Genomic DNA, 22,803 nt, shown 5'->3' on the forward strand with positions numbered 1-22,803 from the left:
GATTACGTCGATTAAGCATCATGAGGTGGAGGGTGGGGGGTGGTTCCCTATTTTTTTTTTTTTTTTGCTGGGAGTTTGCAACCCTATTAGTTAGGTTGCTTAATATTTCTGCTAAGTACTCTTTAAAATACCAGAATAGGGAGGATGGAGTAGGTTTAAGTTTATTAGATTGATCAGTATTGCTGAACTATGAAATATTTTGGGTGCAGTGTATTTTTTACATAGAGGTATAACAGAATAGCTTTAGTGTTGTTGTTTATTTAAACTTGAGTATGAAGTTATACAAAATGCAGTAAGATATAAAAAAAAGTTTTATTGATTAAAAAACACACTATATCGGACTCATATCGGTATCGGCAGATATCCAAATTTATGATATCGGTATCGGTATCAGACATAAAAAAGTGGTATCGTGCCATCTCTAGTACAAACTTCAAAAAACACGTACAAACTGAAAAGCGCAGACTCCAAAGCACGTACAAACTGCGAAATACATGCAAACAGCGAAACACATGCAAACTCCAAAACACAACGGATGTGCTCCAGCATGCTAGGGGGAGTGTTGAGGTCGATTTGCAAAATAAACGGCAAGTTTGTTGCAAACACATGGAGTTGGATACAACCACACTCATGTATTCATATAGTTTTTACATTTTAAATTGACCTGTAACTACAACACACCTAATCCGGTCATTGGTACTTCCTGGCTTTTTTTAGCCACTAGGTAACAAAAGCTCAACAGCGCCCGTAGCGTCCTGGAGCACTTCCGTTGTGTTTGTATGTGCTTTGGAGTTTGTATGTGCTTTGTCTCTAGGGGCCACCGTAGATAGAAAACTAAAGCAAATGTACCACCTGTTAAACTTTCAATAGTACCATCAAAGAGTATGTACACACACAGATACCTGTTACAGTCAGTCCATGCACCACTGATGATGATGTTCTCTCTGTTATATTATTCCATGCTTGACAGGTGTAGTTGCCACTGTCAGAAAGTTCAACCTCTTCTTTAATGTACTCAGCTGAAATGGTGAGTATCTCTGTCCCATTTAAGAACCAGGTGAATCTGGCAGATGGTGTGGATTCAGCAGAGCAGGTCAATTTTAAGGTGCCTTTGATATTTACCTTATTTGGACCTTTGATTTGAACATTTTCTGGTCCATCTGAAAAACAGGTAAAAATAATAAATGTGTTCATTACTTTTAAATTTCTGCATTACTAGACTACATATCATATTAGTTGTACCATTCAAAGTTTGAAATTATTTTACTGTATGCATGAACAAGAAGTGTAGACTGACCAGGCTGTTACTTATAATTAACAGTCATGATGTATTTATCTCCATGACTGCTGACAGGGTTGCTGATATTACAAAAATATTCTCCTTCATCTTTCCTCTTCACGGTGTCAAAGGTCAACACTCTGTTATTGTCAGAAAGGGTCATGTTGTCAGTCGGGGTCAGATCGGAGCCATCCTTCATCCAGTTTCTGGTAAAGACTGAGCCAGAAGCCTCACAGGTTAAACTGACTGAGGTTCCCTCAACTGTCAGGTTTGTTGATGGTTTGACAGAAGAACCTGATATTTCCTCTGTTTGACAAAAAAAATGATTTAGAAAATAAATAATATCATAATAAGAACAAAAGCAAAAAATCAGTGATGGTGAAATAAAAGAGAACAATTGGAAAATCTATAAAATGAGATTAAAAACACCAAACAAAACCACAGAGATGAGGAGAACTCTTGAGATATGGTATGGTAATTCTCTGTAGAATAATTTACAGGATAATGATTAACACTAAATTCAAGTTATATTAATATTATAATATTATAATATTATCTACAACTAAAAATATTTATTATTGTTTGAAATTTTCAAATAACTTCACCTTCAAGGTCAAGACGTATAATATTAAATTTAAATGTGCCGGACACTTTTAAATTGCCCATTTATCTCCAATACCAATTTAATATCGTATCAGATAAAACCTAAACAATACCCATCCCTATTTAATACTAATTGATATTAATTTGTGGAAACACAAGACTCTAATATCAGGCAGACACTTTTTTTAAACCCTATTTACATATAACTGATGTTTTGTGAGCAAATGAAGAGGACAATGACAGAGAGAGACAACGTTTTCTTGTCTTTTTGTGGTGCCAAGGATGCTACTTCTATAAGAAGGTTTATGCAGATTTGGAATTGGAGGCAGGGCTGATAAGATTATAACATGAATACAGAAAAGTCTCCTCTTGCCTTCAAGCTCATGCCCTCTACCATTACCCTGGTAGCTTGAGGGTCCTGTATGGTATCTATGCTGTTCCTAGGTCTACGATTGTCTGGACAGAGATCTCAGTTTTATCCTGTTTTTCCTAAAGAGCATTTTGTTGTAAATTCTTTGCTCTGACTGAGCTTCTTTTTTCTATCAGCCCCATTTGTTTTCTGCATGACAAAATATGTCAAAAGACTGTAGTATAAGAGGAAACCATTGCATTTGAAAATTGTTTTACTGTATTGTTTATATCCACAAATATTTTTATATGTATCAAATTATTATCTGAGTGTAGCTGTAGTCAAAAATATATGCATGAGTCACACACTTTTAATAATCAATCAAACCTACCCAGCACAGTGATGGCTGAAGGCTGAGATGTTTGAGATCTCAGAGTTTTGCCGTTAAAGGCCTGACAGCTGTAGTTTCCACTCTGACTCATCTGAACATTTATCAATCTGAGCTCTGATCCAGTATCAGGCAGCTGATCTCCATTCAGAAACCAGTTAAACTGGGCAGGAGGTCTGGATCCAACTGAGCAGGTGAGGCTGGTGTCTGACCCTACAGCAAAGTATCCTTGTGGTGGAGGTAAGATCAAATTTTTATTTTCTGGGCCATCTAAATGTAGAGGGAACATAGAAAAGTTACATTGGGTGGATGGAAAATGTGAAAGTATATTAAATTCAGTTTTTCTTGTGAAATCGTAAAAGTATTTCACACAACTACATTGCTTCACATCATGTCAACAGAAAAAAGATCTCATCTATCTTCTATTCAGCTTATCAGACATATCTAATATTCTGAAATCTAAAATGATGTCTAAACACTCTGATGCTTGTCTGCAGATGTTTTCAGATAAATTACTGAACATTTACTTTAGTAACTCACAGCTGATGATGAGGTTTACTGGATCACTGGTACCAGTACTGACAGGATTGGACACACGACACCTGAATGGTCCCTGGTCAAAGCGGGTCACAGTGATTATAGTCAGACTGGAGCCTCCATCAGTGAGCTGAACTCTGTCACTTGCTGTAACCTCAGAGCTGCCGTTCAACCAGAGGAAAGAGAGAGAGGATCCAGAGGCAGAGCAGGACAGAGAGACAGAACCATTGAACTCAACCAAGTCTGTGCTGCTGGAAGTTACCAACACACTGGAGACTTTCTCTGTGGAAAGAAAAATACAACAATAGAAAATAAGCATTAAAATAATTACAAATCAATTCCAGCTGAACTATGTCATGTTAAGGAGGATATATTACATACCCAACCTAAAATGACAGAATAGCAATAATTGTAAGAAATACTGTACCAATCAAAAGCTTGGAATATTTTTATTTGTATAAATAAATAAATCAACTCCCTTTAAGTGACTAATCTGAACAGAATAAATGAGACAATTGAGTTCTCAGCTTGTTCTTTGCTTTATGGGGATCAATATTACCTTCAAATAAACCATTCAGTTTCTTACAGCCACTTTTTAAAAGTCTTTATTATCACAGTCTTAAGAATAAGACAAATTATTGCAAGAATGCATTATTGCAGAGTAGAGATGTAACATAAACGTACTAATCATTACAGGTATTTTTACATGTTCAATACATTGTAAACTTGTTTAAATATTGCAAAAATAGTTATGCTGTTGAATTTCTATATCTGCTCACCGTATATCACCAGAGTAGTACGGCCATTCTGGATTTTTCCATCTTGTATAATGTTAACACCGTATTCTCCAGTGTCATCCAGAGTGAGACTCCTGAGCTCCAAAGACGCAGTAGATGGGAAGAAGGTGATCCTGCCTTCATACTCAGGTCCAATAGTTTCTTCTGAGTTAATCATGAATATTATAGTTGTAGAGAAATTAACATTCCAGCTCACAGACTGAAACGGTTTCTCTGATGGAGACAGTGTTGTAGTGAACATCGCCCTTTCTCCTACAGCTGCATTCAGAGGACCATCAGGCAACACACCAGCTCCTTCAGTGAAACCTGCGGGAGAAGAATAGAAAAGTGCTGTTGTTACTCAAACATATAAAACACATGTGGAATATATAAAGATTAAGAGTTATTTTCATTAAAGTCTAATGTCTGCTTTTCCAGATAATACTGCACATAATTCTGGTCGAGTTTCAGGAACTCGCTCAATAATCGCGTGGTTATTAAAACAGTTAACCAGCTGTTGTTTTTGGTGACTTGTTGCTATTCTAAGCCCTTGGCAAACAACCGAAGGAAAATCTGACTTTTTGTAAAGAGACCACAAGTTTTACTGAACATCTTAATTTTGAGACTTACTTGCAAATGCCACAAAAACAACCAGAAGCTGTAGTAACAAAGCCATTAATTAAACAACTGCAACTGTGTTAGTGCAAGATGTAATACTTAAAATGTTGCTATAAAGACGTCCAGATGTCCAGTCACATATATAAAAAATCTCAAAAAGTTAAATTAATCTGTAGAAAATAAAGTAAGTCTGAAAAGGTCAGGTTATTTTCATTAGAAAAGAAAAAAAAGAAAAAAGAAGCACACACAGCAGGTTAATTCAAGAAACAAAACTGACACTGACAGATTCACGTACAACATAATCTAGAAACAGGTAGCCAATAGGGGAGCCAACTGAAGCAACCTGATCAAAGGCTTCCCATATTTCTCCTGTCTCCTCTGTCCTACATCTGAAATCGGTCTTGAAAAAGGTAACCCAAGTCCTGCATCCGGAGGAGAAAGGAGACAAGAACTATAGGGTTTAATTGGAATAGCTTTAAACTGAGATTCAGAAGGAAGCACTCAACTTTCTTTTAAATGTCTTTTGTTTCCACTCTTCTCTCTCTATACTCATGAAGAACAAATCAGAGAAGTAAAAAGAGTTAAAATCGCATGATGAACAATTAACGATCAATGAACAACGACACAAAGGACGAGGAAAACTAAGCATTACTAGAGAAGCCCTGAGAGAATTATAAGGATCACGGCACTGCTTTCCTCCTCTCATTTAAAATACTTTTGTACAAACCTGCTTCTTCTCTGATCCATGTTATCTGAGCAGGAAAATTTATTTCTGTTTATAATATTAAGGTCACATTGTGGTTAAAGATGAACTAGAAGTATTCAACAGATGTCTCATAAAGTGAAAAACAAACAAACAATAAACAAAGTAAAACTTTAAAGTCAGTGTGAGCAGACAGTTTTTTTCTGCCACATCAAACAGTGAGAGCTCACCTGAGATGGACCCAAAAAAGAAGAAGTATATCACAAGTACATCAGAAAATGTTTCCATTTCTAAAGCAGTCCTTCACTCTTTGTCTTTTCCTTTGCTAATACCGGTACATGAATGTTCATTCAATATATGGTGTCATAAGGAAGTAATGTTGTTATTCTGAAAGGTTAAACTTCATGAACTTGTTAATCATTAACAAACCTTTCTACTAAATGTTTGTGTCAGATTCTGTTTAGTCACATTAAGCTTTCCTTCTGTACTGTAACAGCTAGTTACAGGATGTGTCCCTTGGAAGAATTCAACATGATTTATTGTCAGAGAGAAATTAATTGATCTATTTTGGCAATTAGGCTCCAATGACCCATCACAGCAGTGATAGAACACAAGACAGGAACCCAACCTGTCCCAGAGTCTAGATGTTGGTCGTGAAGATCAACCAATATCACACCAAAACGGGTAACAGACACGCTGGTCCACCTTGTCCATTTCATGCTTTGCCTCTCCAAAGGCAATACTGGGTTGTGAAGTTGGAGATGTTTTGTGTGGGTGTGTGTGGAATTGTTGTCATAGTGATCCAACAAAACCATCAGGCAACACAGCAGCTCCTTTAATTAAGCATATAGGGGACATTTTTGTTTGACTAAATGAAATTAAAACATTGCATTTGAAAATGGAAAATAATTCGCTGTAATTTTTTTTATTTAAGTGTTTAATTGGAAGTTCACCTGCAAAAAATATATATAAATTGCTACAAGAAGCAATGATGTGACACTGACAGATGCAGGGTCAAATCCAGACAATAGAGCCAAAAGAAGATACAAAAGAAACTTAACAGGTAAAAAACCTGACCAAGGTTTTTTCTTATTTTTCTAAATTGTATCACCCTGTCTCCTCTGTCCATCTGAAATTTAGAAAAATATATCTCAAGTACTCAGAAGCTTTTGGAGGAGCTATGATGAAGGATCAAAGGAGTGTCCTTTGCAGAAATGCTTTCATTCAGTGTCTAAAAGAGGAATGATATTGTTACGCCCCACTTACAAACAAAGTGTTGTCTGGGATGGAGAGTAACAAAGTGAAAGGGAAATGATAAACTGCCGCAAAGGCACACAAAACAATTAAAATAAAACTGAACACAGGGAAGCTCTTTTCTTCAGGGTCTCCAAGGCCAAAACAACAAACAAAGCATCCCCTTTCTAACTAAAAAACAAACCAAGGACTCTCTACCCAAAAACAACAATACAATGGCTGAGCTCCCTGTCCAGCCAAAAAACAGGAGAAAACAATTGCAACAAAAGAGCTTGAGCTGCAACACACCTCAGCTGCAGCTCATGAGGCAGACCTGGATCACAGGAGAGGGAGAAAAGGCTCTCTCACATAGGGATAGCCACTAGAGGTCAGCGAATGTAACAGATACACATCTGTAATATATAAACCATGGTGTGAGGAAGACTTAAAACTTCTGTTTCCGTCTGTTTTAGTCTTTTAGGATGATCAGTGGTATGATAAAAAATTCCTGTCCTCCATTATTTGTCTGTGTGTAAAGGTAGCTCTAAACATAAAGAAATGTTGTGATAAAACAAAACTAGTTGAATTAAAAGAAAACTATTTATGATGAAGCTGTTCCAACGATCACATTTAATTGAGCTTTAAATCGGGCTTCAGAAGCACAGATGTATCATTTAAAGGATTTTTGCCTTGACTTCTGTCTCCTCACTGATGAAGAATAAAGCAGAGAAGTAAAATCAATTAAAGTGACACAAGAAAATTTGTGTATTTAAAATTCATTGCAACAACAAGGAGATGTAGATAAAGGGTTACAAAAGAAGAAAAGAAACAAAAACAAAAAGGAAAACACAAAAAACAAAACAAACCCAAAACAAACAACTTGTGATTTCAACATTCAAGAATCAGTGTTCAAAGACTGAAAGAAATAGGAGCATTAAGGATTACTAGAGAAACGAATGAAAACATGTCTCTCTTTATCTCATTTAATGTATACCATAAGTACATAAACCAACTACGTAAGACACTGATCCATGTAATCTGATCTTATCTGAGTATTCCTGTGTAGAATATTCAGGTTTCAAATGATTATACATGAACTAGAAGTATTCAGCAGATATCTCATGAAAACAGTGATATAAATATTAGCCAAACAAATGAGTTTAAGGACATATTGAAAGGAAAATGAGGAAGTAAAACTTTAAAGTCAGTGTGAACAGGCAGAGTTTTTTTCTGCCACATCAAGCAGTGAGAGCTCACCTGAGACGGCACAGAGAATGAAGAAGTATATCAGAAATGTTTCCATTTCTAAAGTGGTGTCTTTCACTCTGACTTTTCCTTTACTGATACCAGTACATGAAAGCTAATTTCAATATATGGTGTCATAAGGAAGTAAATGTGTTATTTTGAAAGGTTTAACTTCCTGAACTTGTTAATCTTCAACACAGTTTTCTACTAAATGTTCACCCCCTCATTTTCTTTTTGCACAGTTAACAAGCAATAAAAATCAAATAAATAAATAAATAAATAACCTGTTTCAGTAAATGTTGTCCTCTATATTTATATGAGTGTTCGGTTTCCCCCAAAACAACATTTAATAGTAGTAGTAGGAATAGAATAGAATAATAGAATAGGAAAATATCTCCTATTTCATAAAAGTTGGCTATGGTTTAAAATATGAATAAAAAACAAAATATAATGATGTACAAATCTTCATTTGCACCATTTAAAGTATGATTAAAAAATAAGGTCATTTTGAATTTGATGGCAGCAACACATCTTTAAAAAGTTTTGGCTGTGTAGCATCCCGTCTTCACCCGAAACTCTGGCTGATTGGGACCCACACCCAGTTCCACACCTTGGCTCAGGCGATTAGAGGATCATCAGGGGGTCCTTTTGTCCCTCTGTGGGGGGACACTCCCACTAGGGTTATATCTGGGACTCTCCACCATTTGACCTTAGAACTGAAGAAGCCTCTCGGATGAGAGGTGAAACGTCTTCAAGTAACTTAAAGAAGTCCAGACACTTTTCTTTGCAAGCTCCTTTGACTACGATGACCTGGATGACTGAGAACCTTCACAGACATATTGCCGTACATTTTGGGAGGAACACCCTTCAACTGGTGCGGGAGTATGAAAGGGAATCAAGGAAACTAGCGGATTATAGGAACCATCTCCGTTTCAACCTAAGATGCAGACAAACCAGAGTTGTTCCCAAGAGCCTGCGCCTTGGATCCACTGTCAGGGGATACAGAGCAGACTTGATTCTACAGAGAGCGCAAAATCACCTTTTAAGTGAAAGGATAAGACAGGTCCATTTCACTATAGATGCCCTCCAAATCAAGATCAGCCAGACTCTGCAGGAACTGGAAACACTTCTACCCTCTCCAATCTTAGAAGAGGTTTACAAGTTTGTGGACAAGGCTCAGCGGGCCCAACACTCGAAAGGAAAAGAAAGACAACGCAGGAAATTTCACACCTTGCTTTCAAAAACACACACTCCTCATTCTGAATCTGAACCTACACAACCCATAGAAGAAAACACACCTGAGGACAGTCAGGAGAAATGGGTTAAGAACTTTTCAGACAGGAATCTCACTGAACCTGAAAAGAGAGTATTAGCCAAAGGTCTCAATTTTGCCATTTCTCCACAACAGTTGCCCATAGTGGACCTCATCACAGCCACAGAATCTGCCATTCGGATTAATAAATTATCACAGACAGAAGCAGAGCTAATCAGGATGAAAGTCTCAGCCACCCTCTCCAGTGCCAAAGTCCCTCCGTCCAACCTCACAATACAGGAAAAGAAGGCCGTCGCTTCCCTGAGCAAAGACCACAACATCACTGTTTTACCAGCGGATAAGGGAAGATGCACCGTGGTCCTAAACACTACAGATTACCATACAAAGATCACTACTCTCCTCAGTGACAACAATACCTACGAAGCCTTAAAGCGAGACCCCACAAGCAGCTACAAAAAGAAAGTTATAGCTTGCCTTCAAGACTTGGAAAAGGACAAAATCATTGACCGCCTTACTTATCACCGCCTTTACCCAGGGGATGCCATACCCTGCATTTACGGACTTCCAAAAATCCACAAGGAAGCTGTCCCACTCAGACCCATAGTCAGTAGCATAAACTCAGCCACTTATAACATTGCAAAACACCTTGCTACCATCCTTGCTCCTCTCGTGGGGAACACCCCACACCACATCAAGAACTCCACCGATTTCACTGACAAGGTCCAGAAACTTACCCTGGATCCAGATGAAACCATGGTGTCCTTTGATGTAGTCTCTCTCTTCACTTGCATACCCACCACGGAGGCAGTGGAGACTGTCAGAAAACGACTACAAGAAGACAACTCCTTGGAGGACAGGACCAACTTCACACCCGATCAGATTTGCACACTGTTAGACCTCTGCCTCACCACTACATATTTCAAATACAACGAAGGCTATTACAGACAAAAACATGGCTGTGCTATGGGCTCCCCCGTGTCACCTATTGTAGCCAACCTTTACATGGAGGAAGTGGAAAGGAAGGCTCTTGGCTCTTTCAAAGGAAGAGTACCCAGCCACTGGTACAGATATGTAGACGACACCTGGGTCAAAATCAAGACACAAGAAGTGGAATCCTTCACTGCGCACATCAACGCTGTGGATAAAAACATCAAGTTCACCAGGGAAGACACGAAGGATGACTGTTTGCCTTTCCTGGTCTGCGCTGTGCACATTGAAGAGAATGGCAACCTCAACATCGAAGTTTACCGGAAGCCCACATACACGGACCAGTACCTCCTGTTTGACTCCCATCACCCTCTGGAACACAAACTTGGAGTAATTAGGACCCTACACCACCGGGCAGAACATGTTCCCTCTAAGCCTGAAGGGAAAAAGAAGGAACACACACATGTAAAGGAAGCACTCAAAACGTGCGGCTATCCTAAATGGGCGTTCTTAAAGTCAGCAAAGAGGCACAGAAAAGAAGATCAGACACCAGCGAGGGAGGATAAGAAGGACAGGCGCAACAACATTGTCATCCCCTATGTAGCCGGTGTATCAGAGAAACTCAGGAGGGTTTTCTCCAAGCATGACATCCCGGTGTACTTCAGACCCAGCAACACACTCAGACAAAAACTGGTTCACCCGAAAGACAAAACGCCAAAACACAGACTTAACAATGTGGTGTATGCCGTACAGTGCAGCGAGGAATGCCCAGACCTCTACATTGGAGAGACCAAACAGCCACTTCACAAGCGCATGGCACAACACAGAAGAGCGACCTCCACAGGACAAGATTCAGCTGTCCATCTGCATCTTAAGGATAAAGGACACTCTTTCGAGGATGCCAATGTTCACATTTTGGACAGAGAGGACAGATGGTTTGAAAGAGGAGTGAAAGAAGCCATCTATGTCCACTGTGAGCGACCATCTTTGAACAGAGGCGGTGGTTTACGACACCAACTCTCTGCCATCTATAATCCAGTTTTGAGATCCCTTCCCAGATGCCTTAAGGCCCACTCACACCCTGGGCCATCTGACCTCAGGAATTCGCATGATAAGGTGGGGCCAGGTTTCACAATGAACTCACCCGAAACTCTGGCTGATTGGGACCCACACCCAGTTCCACACCTTGGCTCAGGCGATTAGAGGATCATCAGGGGGTCCTTTTGTCCCTCTGTGGGGGGACACTCCCACTAGGGTTATATCTGGGACTCTCCACCATTTGACCTTAGAACTGAAGAAGCCTCTCGGATGAGAGGTGAAACGTCTTCAAGTAACTTAAAGAAGTCCAGACGCTTTTCTTTGCAAGCTCCTTTGATCCCGTCTTCAACAACAGCCAGTAAACATCTAGGAAAAGAAGAGACCAGATTCTGAACTTTTTGGAGAGGAATGTGTTCTCATGTTTTCTGATATATGATTCTACCTGCTCAAGAGACCTGGCTCTTCTTTGCTGTATTTTATATTTCATGACACTCAAAATGTTTTCAGTTGGTGATATATGAAGCTATGTTATTATGGAGTAACATGATGGAGAACATGTTTCTGTAAAACATGCATACACCTTTCAGCATTTATGAAGCCAGTTTTAAAGTACTTTGGCCCAGAGAAGAAGGCCGTTTTCCTGGATGATGTTCAACAATTTTCAATCACAGTTTTTTCAAATTGATTAACGTCTGCCCATCGTTACTTTAAATAAGTCTGCCTCTACGATGATGTTTTTATACTTAATTATGTTACTGACGTTCCACAAGCATTTTCTTTTAGTACCGCTCAGATCTTCAACATTTTGATGCCCCTGTCCCAAATTTTGAGGTATCCTGGATCGGCAAACGTATGACATGAGAGTACTTAGAAAATTTAGTCAGAAGCCTCTCAGCAGTGTTGGAAATTCAACAACCTGTAGATGTCCCAGGGAGTTTTTGCTTAGACCAATGAACAGTGAATTAAATACACGAATAACAATCTCCAGTTCAAAGTGTGTCACAATGGGACTTAACTTAGCAATAATATAATTAACTATAATTAACTATATAATTAATTATAATTAATAATAATAATTAACTTAGTGATAAAAGAGACTGATGTTACTGAGAAATGATTTAGTGAAATGTTACAATAAAACCCAGAGCTTTCATTACCTTAGACATAAATCTGTCAGGGGAACAAACATAGACTTCAGTTTTTTGATCATTAAAACTGGAGGAAGTTGTCAGCCATCCAACTTTTATTGGAGTCTAAGTTCCTAAATGATTGTAACTGTTGAATCAGAGGAAAGTCAAAGGGGCAGAGTGACTCTGTAAAAGAAGTGGTAAAATGGTTTCATCGTTGAGATCAGCTAACAACAAAGCTGAAGATAAACATTAACATATTTCATTGAAGTCCATCTAAATTATGTTATGGTGAGGAGTTGAGGCTTTTTCAAAGGTTTGTATTATATTATATTTAGCTTAAAAACACAAAGTAGAACTATAATTTTTTTTTAAAAAAAAGCTTAGAAGTTGCAGTAAAAGACTGCTAAAAAATGTTTCAATCATTTCTCTGACATCATGTTGAATATCTACTCAGGTAAAATGACTCAATAAAGTCATATATTAAATTTAGAACTTAATTTAAGCTTTGTTTAAAGAGAATCCAAACTCTGTGGTGCCTCCAGCCTGGTCTTTATATTGGTTGATAGGTTTGTAGTTTGAACCTATTCGCTGGAACATTCAAGACAATTTAATTACACAGCAAAAGCAAGACACAAGTAGGCAAAGTTCTTTGTGTTACTCATGCATGAGGGAGAGAACCACGACAAGCGCCGTTCCTTCGCTTGACCCCAGTCGCTCTTGTCCACTCCCCCATAACATTGTTCTTTTATTGAGCTCACATGAATATACATAGGTTCATTAACATAAGACGTCTACATACACACAAAGAGTACCTTGCCTGTGCGTTGTGTAAGTATGTGTGTGTGTGTGTGTGGGGGGAGGAGTCAAGATGTGACCCTGTGAAGACTCCCCAAAGCTGGTGCCAGGAGTCTAGCGGTCCATCTAAACAAAAGGCTCTTACACTCAAACAGATATACGTGTGTTTGCTATACCATATATCAGCAAGAGAAGATACGACCTCTCCTAGGAGGTGTGTGATCTATGCCAGAACACTCTGTAGAGGAGTGAACGCACCCCCCTCTTCATGCTACACAGAGTTGTTACAGACCTCCTAGGATGAGACATTCTTTCAATCTACAAATGATTATATACTTCTAAGCATATATGAGTAAATATTTCTAAGCATAAATGACAATGAAGACCTAAATGTATAAAAGTTCATTACATTTATTATAGTTTTTTTAAATCCAGTTTTCATACTCTTTTGTACAGAATGTGTTATGCATTATTAGTGATGTACAAAAACAAGAAAGAAAACTCTCCTGGAGGCCAAGGCAATGCCATCCAAAGTAAGTATCTCGCTAGGTTTTGCCATGTTTTTTTTTTATGAGTTTTTAGGGTATTTAGAGTAAAACAACCTCAGTTTCAGGTGAATTTAAAAGCAGAAAATTAGAGGTCATCCAGACCTTTATATCTTTGGGCCTTCAGGTCACTTGCTTAGTTTGTGAGAGTTTGTGAGAAACCTTCTTTTGGTTGGTGTAGTAGTGCTGCTGCCAACACAACGTTAAGAGTGATAATACAATTAATTTGGGAAAAAAAAAAGGTTTTCTACCTGTATTGTTGTATATATATGTGTGTATATGAATGTGGAAAAGACCAAAGACACCAAAGAGATTATGGCAGATTTCAGGAGAAGTCATTCCCAGCATACCCAACTGAACATCTACTGCACTGCTGTGGCCAAGAAGGCCTAATCTCTCCTCCACTCCACTATACTCTAGAATAGCTCCATTCATGAGGCTGTCAGAAGACTGAATTCTTTACTACCTCCCACCTACCCCCCAACACACTCTCACAGAGTAAAACTTGACAGTACTGCTTTTCTCAGTGTCTTCAGACAGCATAAGGCCTGCAAAATCTGTAAACATCCAGATTTTTACAACATGTAGATTGAGATCACCATTAAAACATACAGGACCACATTTATGAGTGATAAACTGATGTAAGAGCAAGGGCTAAAACCTCTGTGTATTTGTTGTATTTATTTTACATTTAATGATCACTAAGATGCTACAGACAAAGAACTATATCAAAATAATAGCAACTTAAAAAACCTTCATATTTATTGTTGTAGGCTAATAATTTATAAACAATCTTCATATGTCCTGTTAAAATATTTTCATAATGACCCCAAAAAATATTATAACCAACAAACTAACAAAAACAATAACTTTTGTCTTCCTGGAGCAGATAGAGACTTCACAAATGTTTCATCTGCAGGACAAGAAAAGATAGACATTTTTTTCTGGCAGACAAACGCTATAAACTGCATGTGAGTGGGCATTAGCTTTCAGCACTAATGGAAAAATGATAGATTTTTATACAGAGAAAAAAATCTTTCACTCTTTTCCTTATGTATAAGTATAATGTATAACGGTATTCTTTCTTAATAAAGCACAACAGTGAATTTAATGCTTACCTTAAAATGGAAATACAGTTCAATTTTTCTTGTCATTTGGGGAAGTGTTCTCATACACATGTTCTCCTGGTCAAAAAAAAGATTTTGATACAGTAATTTTATTTATACTTTCTTTATTTTGTTATTAAAAATGTGAAAGTTAAATGGTCTGTATTTGTATAGCGCTTTACTTAGTCCCTATGGACTCCAAAGCGCTTTACACTACATTCAGTCATTCGCCCATTCAAACACTGGTGATGGCAAGCTACATTGTAGCCACAGCTGCCCTGGGGCGCACTGACAGAGGCGAGGCTGCCAGACACTGGCGCCACCGGGCCCTCTGACCACCACCAGTAGGCAACAGGTGTCTTGCCCAAGGACACAATGACCGAGACTGTCGGAGCTGGGGATCAGACCGGCAACCTTCCGATTACAAGACAAACTGCCAACTCTTGAGCCACGATCGCCCCCAATATTTTAAATGTATGTTAAAAATATTACTCACCTGTATTATGTGTCTGTGGATTTTTGTTGGTTCTAAATATAATAAATGAAGCATTATCAAAGTCTTTCCACAAAGTTACACAAAACTGTAACACTAAACATTTACATTTGTTTAAAGCCAATCTTAATGACAAATGATAAAGACTTGTTTGTTCAAACAAATAGTGCACTGAAATACTTGTACCTCTGTGGTTATTTCATGAAATGATATGATGTTAAATGAATTACACATAACATTGCTAAGTTAAGCACAAGCATATGCTTATGCTTTTGCTTATGTGTTTAGAAGTGGACTGAGTACACAGATTCCGAGACAAATAAGATCATTAAGAAATGATCCACCTACCTTCGCCTATAAAAGTAGTATCCTACACCACAGGCAACAGCAACGATGGCAAAACATGCGATTACAATTCCAGCGATACAACCTGCAGCACATTCTGATGATTGGTCTGGGGAAGTTCAAATAGAGACAAAATAAAGATGACACAAAGTTGTCTCACCATCTCAAAACTCTCCAAAACTGTCTCTCTTTGTTTATTTTCATAATTGAACAGGTTTCAGAGAACTTTTGGTGAGTACATTGCTGTTTTTGTCTGGAGAGCACTTGTATTTGTCAAAATGATGAATGCACTGTGTAGTTTCAGCAAATATTTTGCTGAAGATTAATGTTTTGATAAAGGATTGTTAAGTGTTAGGAAACATTTCCAAAATTTAGTTCCTGGAAAATATTAAAACTACAGGAAACGTACATCATTTAAACTATTAGTGGTACCATACTATAGGCACACTGCAAAATCCAAGAGTATCAGAGCACACATGTGCCTTTCACATCAAATCCATACACTGCGGATGATGATCTCTCATTTACATTATTCCACCTTTGAGAAATGTGCTTCACTCTCTCAGAAAAGAGAGAGTGATGCTTAAAAACCTCTATTTTTATGTAGTCACCCAAATTGGTAATGACCTGCCCCATTTTTGATTCTGCCAACAACACTCTCGACAGTTAATTAGGAATTGCCTTTTTCAGCTCAGAAATATCTCCCAACTGTGAACTTTGTTGTCTAAATTAGAGTTAAAAATAGTTATTCATAGTTATTTTATTTCATCTTGCTTAGATTATTGTAACAGTCTTTTTCTTTGTTTGAGCAAAAGGAATCTTGACCGTCTCCAGTTAGTCCAGAATGCTGCTGCAAGGCTTTTAACTAAGACACGAAAAAGAGAGCATGCTACACAAGTTTTACATTCATTACGCTGGCTTCCAGTACATTTTAGAATTCATTTTAAAATCTTGGTACTGACTTTTAAAGCTTTGAATTGTGATGCACCTGCCTACGGTTCTGATCTTTTAGAACCCCACGGTAGTCCCATGAACACGTTTTAAGACCAGAGGAGATAGATCTTTTAGAGCGGTGGCTACCAGGTTGTGGAATGCTCTCCCTCCATCATCGCATAACCTTGATTGTATTTATTCTTTTAAAAAGCAGCTCAAGACTCATTTATTTAGATTGGCTTTTAATTAGATTTGTGCTGAATGTTTGATTGTGCTGTTTTATATGTATAGCTGTTCTTATATTATTGTGAAGCACTTTGTGGTTTATAATATATAAATACATTGAATTGAATTGAAATATAGAATGAGGTAGATCTGGCAGATTGTGTGGATTTAGAAGAGCAGGTCAAATTTAACCCCTCTGTAAATTTACACCTTACTGCAGTTTGTATTTTCCAGTGGTTTCAAGAGCTATCTTGTCAGGGGGGGATTTGCCCTTGGCACGGTCCCCCAAGGCAAACTGGTCCCGGGTAAGGGATTCTGACAACATCTATGATGAATAAAAAAACAAGAAGCATTCAGAGAGTGCATTGCAGCTCACTCTCCAGCAGTAATTACTTTAAAGGGAATAGTATTATATTTTTGACAAATTACATTTTGTCTTCTTTGTTCTTTTTAAATGTACTTTAAGAAGTGTGTAGTGCAGTACAAATCAGATATGGGTGGTATGATAGATGTTTACATTGAATACAAAAACATTATGGAGGAGTAGGTAATGGAAAAGAATTTTCAAATAAATAGACATGAATAACTTGAGCTTCTTATATATTATTATACTACAATATTTCTATTGTATTGTATTGTATTGTATGGTACCGCTTTCTATTTCTCTTGACAATACTTTATTTATAGATATAATGCATTTTGGAGTCAACTTGAAAGAAAGGCTCACGTGAAGCGCAAAAGTAAGATCAGAGTTGTGAGGTCAACTGGCAAATGTGCATGTTGGGGTTGCTTCTCTGCACATTCAGTTTGGGTTTAGGTCATGACTGTCATTTGTGACTATAGACCCAAAAGGGGGTTCTAAGTAAATGGTGGTGAGATGGATCATCTGGTGGGGTAGGATGCCAGACAGGCCTGGTGTACCCAAACGTCTAGTGCCAATATTTTACCTCAAAATTTATATAACCATACGTGTGAACAGTTAGTGTAAACTGAAGAGCATGTTACTTACAGTTAGCAATCAGAATATATTTAACTCCATCACTGCTGACAGGGTTGCTGATATTACAAACATATTCTCCTTCATCTTTCTTCTTCACAGTGTTAAAGGTCAACACTCTGTTACTGTCAGAAAGGGTCATGTTGTCAGTCAGGGTCAGTTTGGAGCCATCCTTCATCCAGTTTCGGATAAAGACTGAGCCAGAAGCCTCACAGGATAAGCTGACAGAGGTTCCCTCAGCTGGCAGGTTTGTTGACGAGTTAAGCAAAATTGAAGGACCTGATATTTTCTGTTTGCCAAAAGATAAATTGTTAAGAAAGAAAATGCACATACAATTCTTTACATACAGGTTAGAAACTAAGAGATAAAAGAGAGATTTATCTGCTTGCTGGTGATGCAGACAAGACAGAACATACCTGTATGATCCTCTCTCAAAACATGTAACGCTAAGTATTGCTAAATACTATCATTTTTAATATTATGAACATCTTGATGATATGGTTCTTTAGCTTAACTATGTTGTAGCAATGATGATTCCCAAAGCTATTTAAATTAGCTAGTGTTCCTATTAATTCATTATTAATCCCCAATGTGCAATTATCCCATGGTGATTGAATATATATTTAAAACAAGTGGATAACAATTTATTCATGCTTTACTTAATTGTAAATACAAAATACCCTGAAAAATGTCTTTCTTTCACCCTGAAACCAAAAATTAATCAAATAATGTTTACTACCTGTTAGCATGTCAGAAAAGAACTGAAGACTTTTTTGCCGGCTTATACAAATTGTGATAATGTTAGGCTAATTGCATGAAGCTCACAATAATGAAATCATAACCAACATAACAGCCACATGTAAAACAAAGAAGAATTTGTTTAACATGCGGCTGAGAATCCAGAGAGCAAAGAATGCATGAATCACACACTTTAACAAAAAATTAAACTTACCCAGTACAGTGATGGTTGAAGGCTGAGATGTTTGAGATCTCAGAGTTTTGCTGTTAAAGGCCTGACAGCTATAGTTTCCACTCTGACTCATCTGAACATTCATCAGTCTGAGCTCTGATCCAGTATAAGGCAGCTGATCTCCATTCAGAAACCAGTTAAACTGGGCAGGAGGTCTGGATCCAACTGAGCAGGTGAGGCTGGTGTCTGACCCTACAGCAAAGTATCCTTGTGGTGGAGGTAAGATCAAATTTATATTTTCTGGGCCATCTAAATGTAGAGGGAACATAGAAAAGTTACGTTGGGTGGATGGAAAATGTGAAAGTATATTAAATTCAGTTTTTCTTGTGAAATCGTAAAAGTATTTCACACAGCTACATTGCTTCACATCATGTCAACAGAAAAAAGATCTCATCTATCTTCTATTCAGCTTATCAGACATATCTAATATTCTGAAATCTAAAATCATGTCTAAACACTCTGATGCTTGTGTGCAGATGTTTTCAGATAAATTACTGAACATTTACTTTAGTAACTCACAGCTGATGGAGAGGTTTACTGGATCACTGGTACCAGTACTGACAGGATTGGACACACTACACCTGAATGGTCCCTGGTCAAAGCGGGTCACATTGATTATAGTCAGACTGGAGCCTCCATCAGTGAGCTGAACTCTGTCACTTGCTGTAACCTCAGAGCTGCCGTTCAACCAGAGGAAAGAGAGAGAGGATCCAGAGGCAGAGCAAGACAGAGAGACAGAACCATTGAACTCAACCAAGTCTGTGCTGCTGGAAGTTACCAACACATTGGAGACTTTCTCTGTGAAAGGAAAATACAACAATAGAAAATAAGCATTAAAATAATTACAAATCAATTCCAGCTGAACTATGTCATGTTAAGGAGGATATATTACATACCCAACCTGAAAAGACAGAATAGCAATAATTGAACGAAATACTGTACCAATCAAAATCTTGGAATATTTTTATTTGTATAAATAAATAAATCAACTCCCTTTAAGTGACTAATCTGAACAGAATAAACGAGACAATTGAGTTCTCAGCTTGTTCTTTGCTTTATGGGGATCAATATTACCTTCAAATGAAGCATTCAGTTTCTTACAGCCACTTTTTAAAAGTCTTTAATATCACAGTCTTAAGAATAAGATGAAGTATTGCAAGAATACATTACTGCAGTGAGTAGAGATGTAACAAACATGTACAAATCATTACAGGTATTTTTACATGTTCAATATAATGTAAACTTGTTTAAATATTGCAAAAACAGTTATGCTGTTGAATTTCTACATCTGCTCACCGTATATCAACAGAGTAGTACGGCCATTCTGGATTTTTCCATCTTGCATAATGTTAACACTGTAAGTTCCAGTGTCATCCAGAGTGAGACTCCTGAGCTCCAAAGACGCAGTAGATGGGAAGAAGGTGATCCTGCCTTCATACTCAGGTTCAATAGTTTCTTCTGAGTTAATCATGGTTATTATTGTTGTAGAGAAATTAACACTCCAGTTCACAGATGTAAACGGTTTCTCTGATGAAGACAGTGTTGTAGTGAACATCGCCCTTTCTCCTACAGCTGCATTCAGAGGATCATCAGGCAACACACCAGCTCCTTCAGTGAAACCTGCGGGAGAGAATAGCAACGTGCTGTTGTTACTCAAATATATAAAACACTTGTGGAATATATAAAGATTAAGAGTTATTTTCATTAAAGTCAAATGTCAGCTTTTCGAGATAATACTGCACATAATTCTGGTCGAGTTTCAGGAACTCGCTCAATAATCGCGTGGTTATTAATACTTAACCAGTTGTTGCTTTTGGTGACTTGTTGCTATCCTAAGCCCTTGGCGAACAACCGAAGGAAAATCTGACTTTTTGTAAAGAGACCACAAGTTATACTGAACATCTTAATTTTGAGACTTACTTGCAAATGTCACAAAAACAACAAGAGGCTGTAGTAACAAAGCCATTAATTAAATATCCGTGAAGTGTGCAGTTAGGAATGTTTAACTATCAAACTGACCAAAAAATCTACTGGCTCAGTATGGTGAATGAAACTCTACTTAACAAGATGCAGTGCCAGTTTCATGCACAAGAAAACTTGCAGGATGCCTCCCTCAAGTGGTGCAACTGTGTTAGTGCAAGATGTAAAACTTGAAATGTTGATATAAAGACGTCCAGATGTCCAGTCACATATATAAAAAATCTCAAAAAGTTTAATTAATCTGTAGAAAATAAATCAAGTCTGAAAATGTTACGTTATTTTCATTAGAGGTTTTATTGGAAAACAAAAAGAAAAAAGAAGCACACACAGCAGGTTAATTCAAGAAACAAAACTGACACTGACAGATTCACGTACAACATAATCTAGAAACAGGTAGCCAACAGGGGAGCCAACAGAACCTGATCAAATGCTTCCCATATTTCTCCTGTCTCCTCTGTCCTACATCTGAAATCGGTCTTGAAAAAGGTGTCCCGAGTCCCGCATCCGGAGGAGAAAGGAGACAAGAACTATAGGATTTAATTGGAATAGCTTTAAACTGAGATTCAGAAGGAAGCACTCAACTTTCTTTTAAATGTCTTTTGTTTCCACTCTTCTCTCTCTATATTCATGAAGAACAAATCAGAGAAGTAAAAAGAGTTAAAATCGCATGATGAACAATTAACGATCAATGAACAACGACACAAAGGACGAGGAAAACTAAGCATTACTGGAGAAGCCCTGAGAGAATTATAAGGATCACGGCACTGCTCTCCTACTCTCATTTAAAATACTTTTGTACAAACCTGCTTCTTCTCTGATCCATGTTATCTGAGCAGAAAATTTTATTTCTGTTTATAATATTAAGGTCACATATGATTAAACATGAACTAGAAGTATTCAACAGATGTCTCATAAAGTGAAAAACAAACAAACAATAAACAAAGTAAAACTTTAAAGTCAGTGTGAGCAGACAGTTTTTTTCTGTCATGTCAAGCAGTGAGAGTTCACCTGAGATGGACCCAAAAATGAAGAAGTATATCACAAGTACATCAGAAAATGTTTCCATTTTTTAAAGCAGTCCTTCACTCTTATTCTTTTCCTTTGCTGATACCGGTACATGAATGTTAATTCAATATATGGTGTCATAAGGAAGTAATGTTGTTATTCTGAAAGGTTAAACTTCATGAACTTGTTAATCATTAACAAACCTTTGTACTAAATGTTTGTGTCAGATTCTGTTTAGTCACATTAAGCTTTCCTTCTGTACTGTAACAGCTAGTTCAACAAGGACGTGTCACTTGGAAGAATTTAACATGATTTATTGTCAGACATAAATTAATTGATCTATATTGGAAATTAGGCTCCAATGGCCCATAACAGCAGTGAAAGAACACAAGACAGGAACCCAGCCGTCCCAGAGTCTAGATGTTGTTATCCTGACTCATTTTTGGGGTTTTAAGGAATTGTTTTCACTGTGTGCAGTGTGAGCAATTTGCATGTGGTTGGTTTGTAGTGCATGTTGTCTTCTGGGAACTTTACTGTAGGTCACATCCTCTCAATCTTTGTTTGAAATCTCAATTTTGAGTGTAAGTTGTGAAATAAAGTTTCTGATCTTGCCTTCTGTGATGGTGTCTTGTTTTTGGTTTTCTGACATATCACAACTTGGATTATTACAGTATTAAGCCTCTTACCCTGGGACAGGTGGGATAGGAACAAGCTCTGTGACTGTGTTGGATAGTCGTTATGATCCAAGTCATAATTTTGTGTATTGCGGGGGTGGTGTTATTAATTTTCTCCACTGTTTTTTTGCTGATAAAAGTTCCAGGTGGAAGCTGATCATTGGTTTGGGAGACTGAATGGGGCTGGCTATTAATTGGGACCTGTCCAAATCAGCTGTGCCCTGCCTATATGTACTTCCAGCTTCCAACAAGGCTTTGTGTGTTTAGCTGTGTTTTGTTGTGTGACCGATTATCTGCACTAAAAAAACAACAAAAAAAAACCAAGATTAATTAATTTGTACATATTGTAAATATTGCAAATGATAATTTTGAAGAGAACAGACCTGGTTTCCTTTTTAGTCGAGGGAGGCATTTAAAAGGGCTGTATTGTGTATGTTGTTTTGGTTATGCCTACCCTGAAACTCTCTACCTTAAAAGGAAATAAATGATTTTGTTTTATGAAATATAAATTTATTCTTCCTCTAATGTTGGCCTCAGGGCATGCTAGACACTATTTTGCCTTGCTTCATCGTCTTACTCAGAATTTTAAATACTCACAAAAACCTATCAAGATTTTGGCTCAGAGTTTGACTTTTA

At 37.6% G+C, this 22,803-nt stretch overlaps 1 protein-coding gene and 1 long non-coding RNA gene across 2 annotated transcripts; both read right to left on the reverse strand.

Moving 5' to 3' along the window:
• Window positions 1-1,230: 1,230 nt before the first annotated feature.
• LOC146508530 (cell adhesion molecule CEACAM5-like) lies at window positions 1,231-21,596 on the reverse strand. The gene is made up of 7 exons (XM_085177162.1): window positions 21,497-21,596; window positions 19,805-20,128; window positions 19,028-19,306; window positions 18,491-18,757; window positions 3,160-3,438; window positions 2,623-2,889; window positions 1,231-1,585 (listed from the first exon to the last, which is right to left on the reverse strand). Exons 1-7 carry the CDS (start codon window positions 21,552-21,554, stop codon window positions 1,305-1,307), a joined length of 1,755 nt encoding a protein of 584 aa, XP_085033288.1. The 5' UTR covers window positions 21,555-21,596; the 3' UTR covers window positions 1,231-1,304.
• On the reverse strand, window positions 13,282-17,469 carry LOC146508531 (uncharacterized). Its single transcript, XR_014876838.1, has 4 exons — window positions 15,387-17,469; window positions 15,042-15,073; window positions 14,558-14,623; window positions 13,282-14,352 (listed from the first exon to the last, which is right to left on the reverse strand). It is a non-coding gene; the product is annotated as an uncharacterized LOC146508531 (long non-coding RNA).
• Window positions 21,597-22,803: the final 1,207 nt, after the last annotated feature.

Source organism: Neolamprologus multifasciatus, chromosome 11 (assembly GCF_963576455.1).
Source record: "Neolamprologus multifasciatus chromosome 11, fNeoMul1.2, whole genome shotgun sequence".
In the NCBI taxonomy this organism is placed as follows: domain Eukaryota; kingdom Metazoa; phylum Chordata; class Actinopteri; order Cichliformes; family Cichlidae; genus Neolamprologus; species Neolamprologus multifasciatus.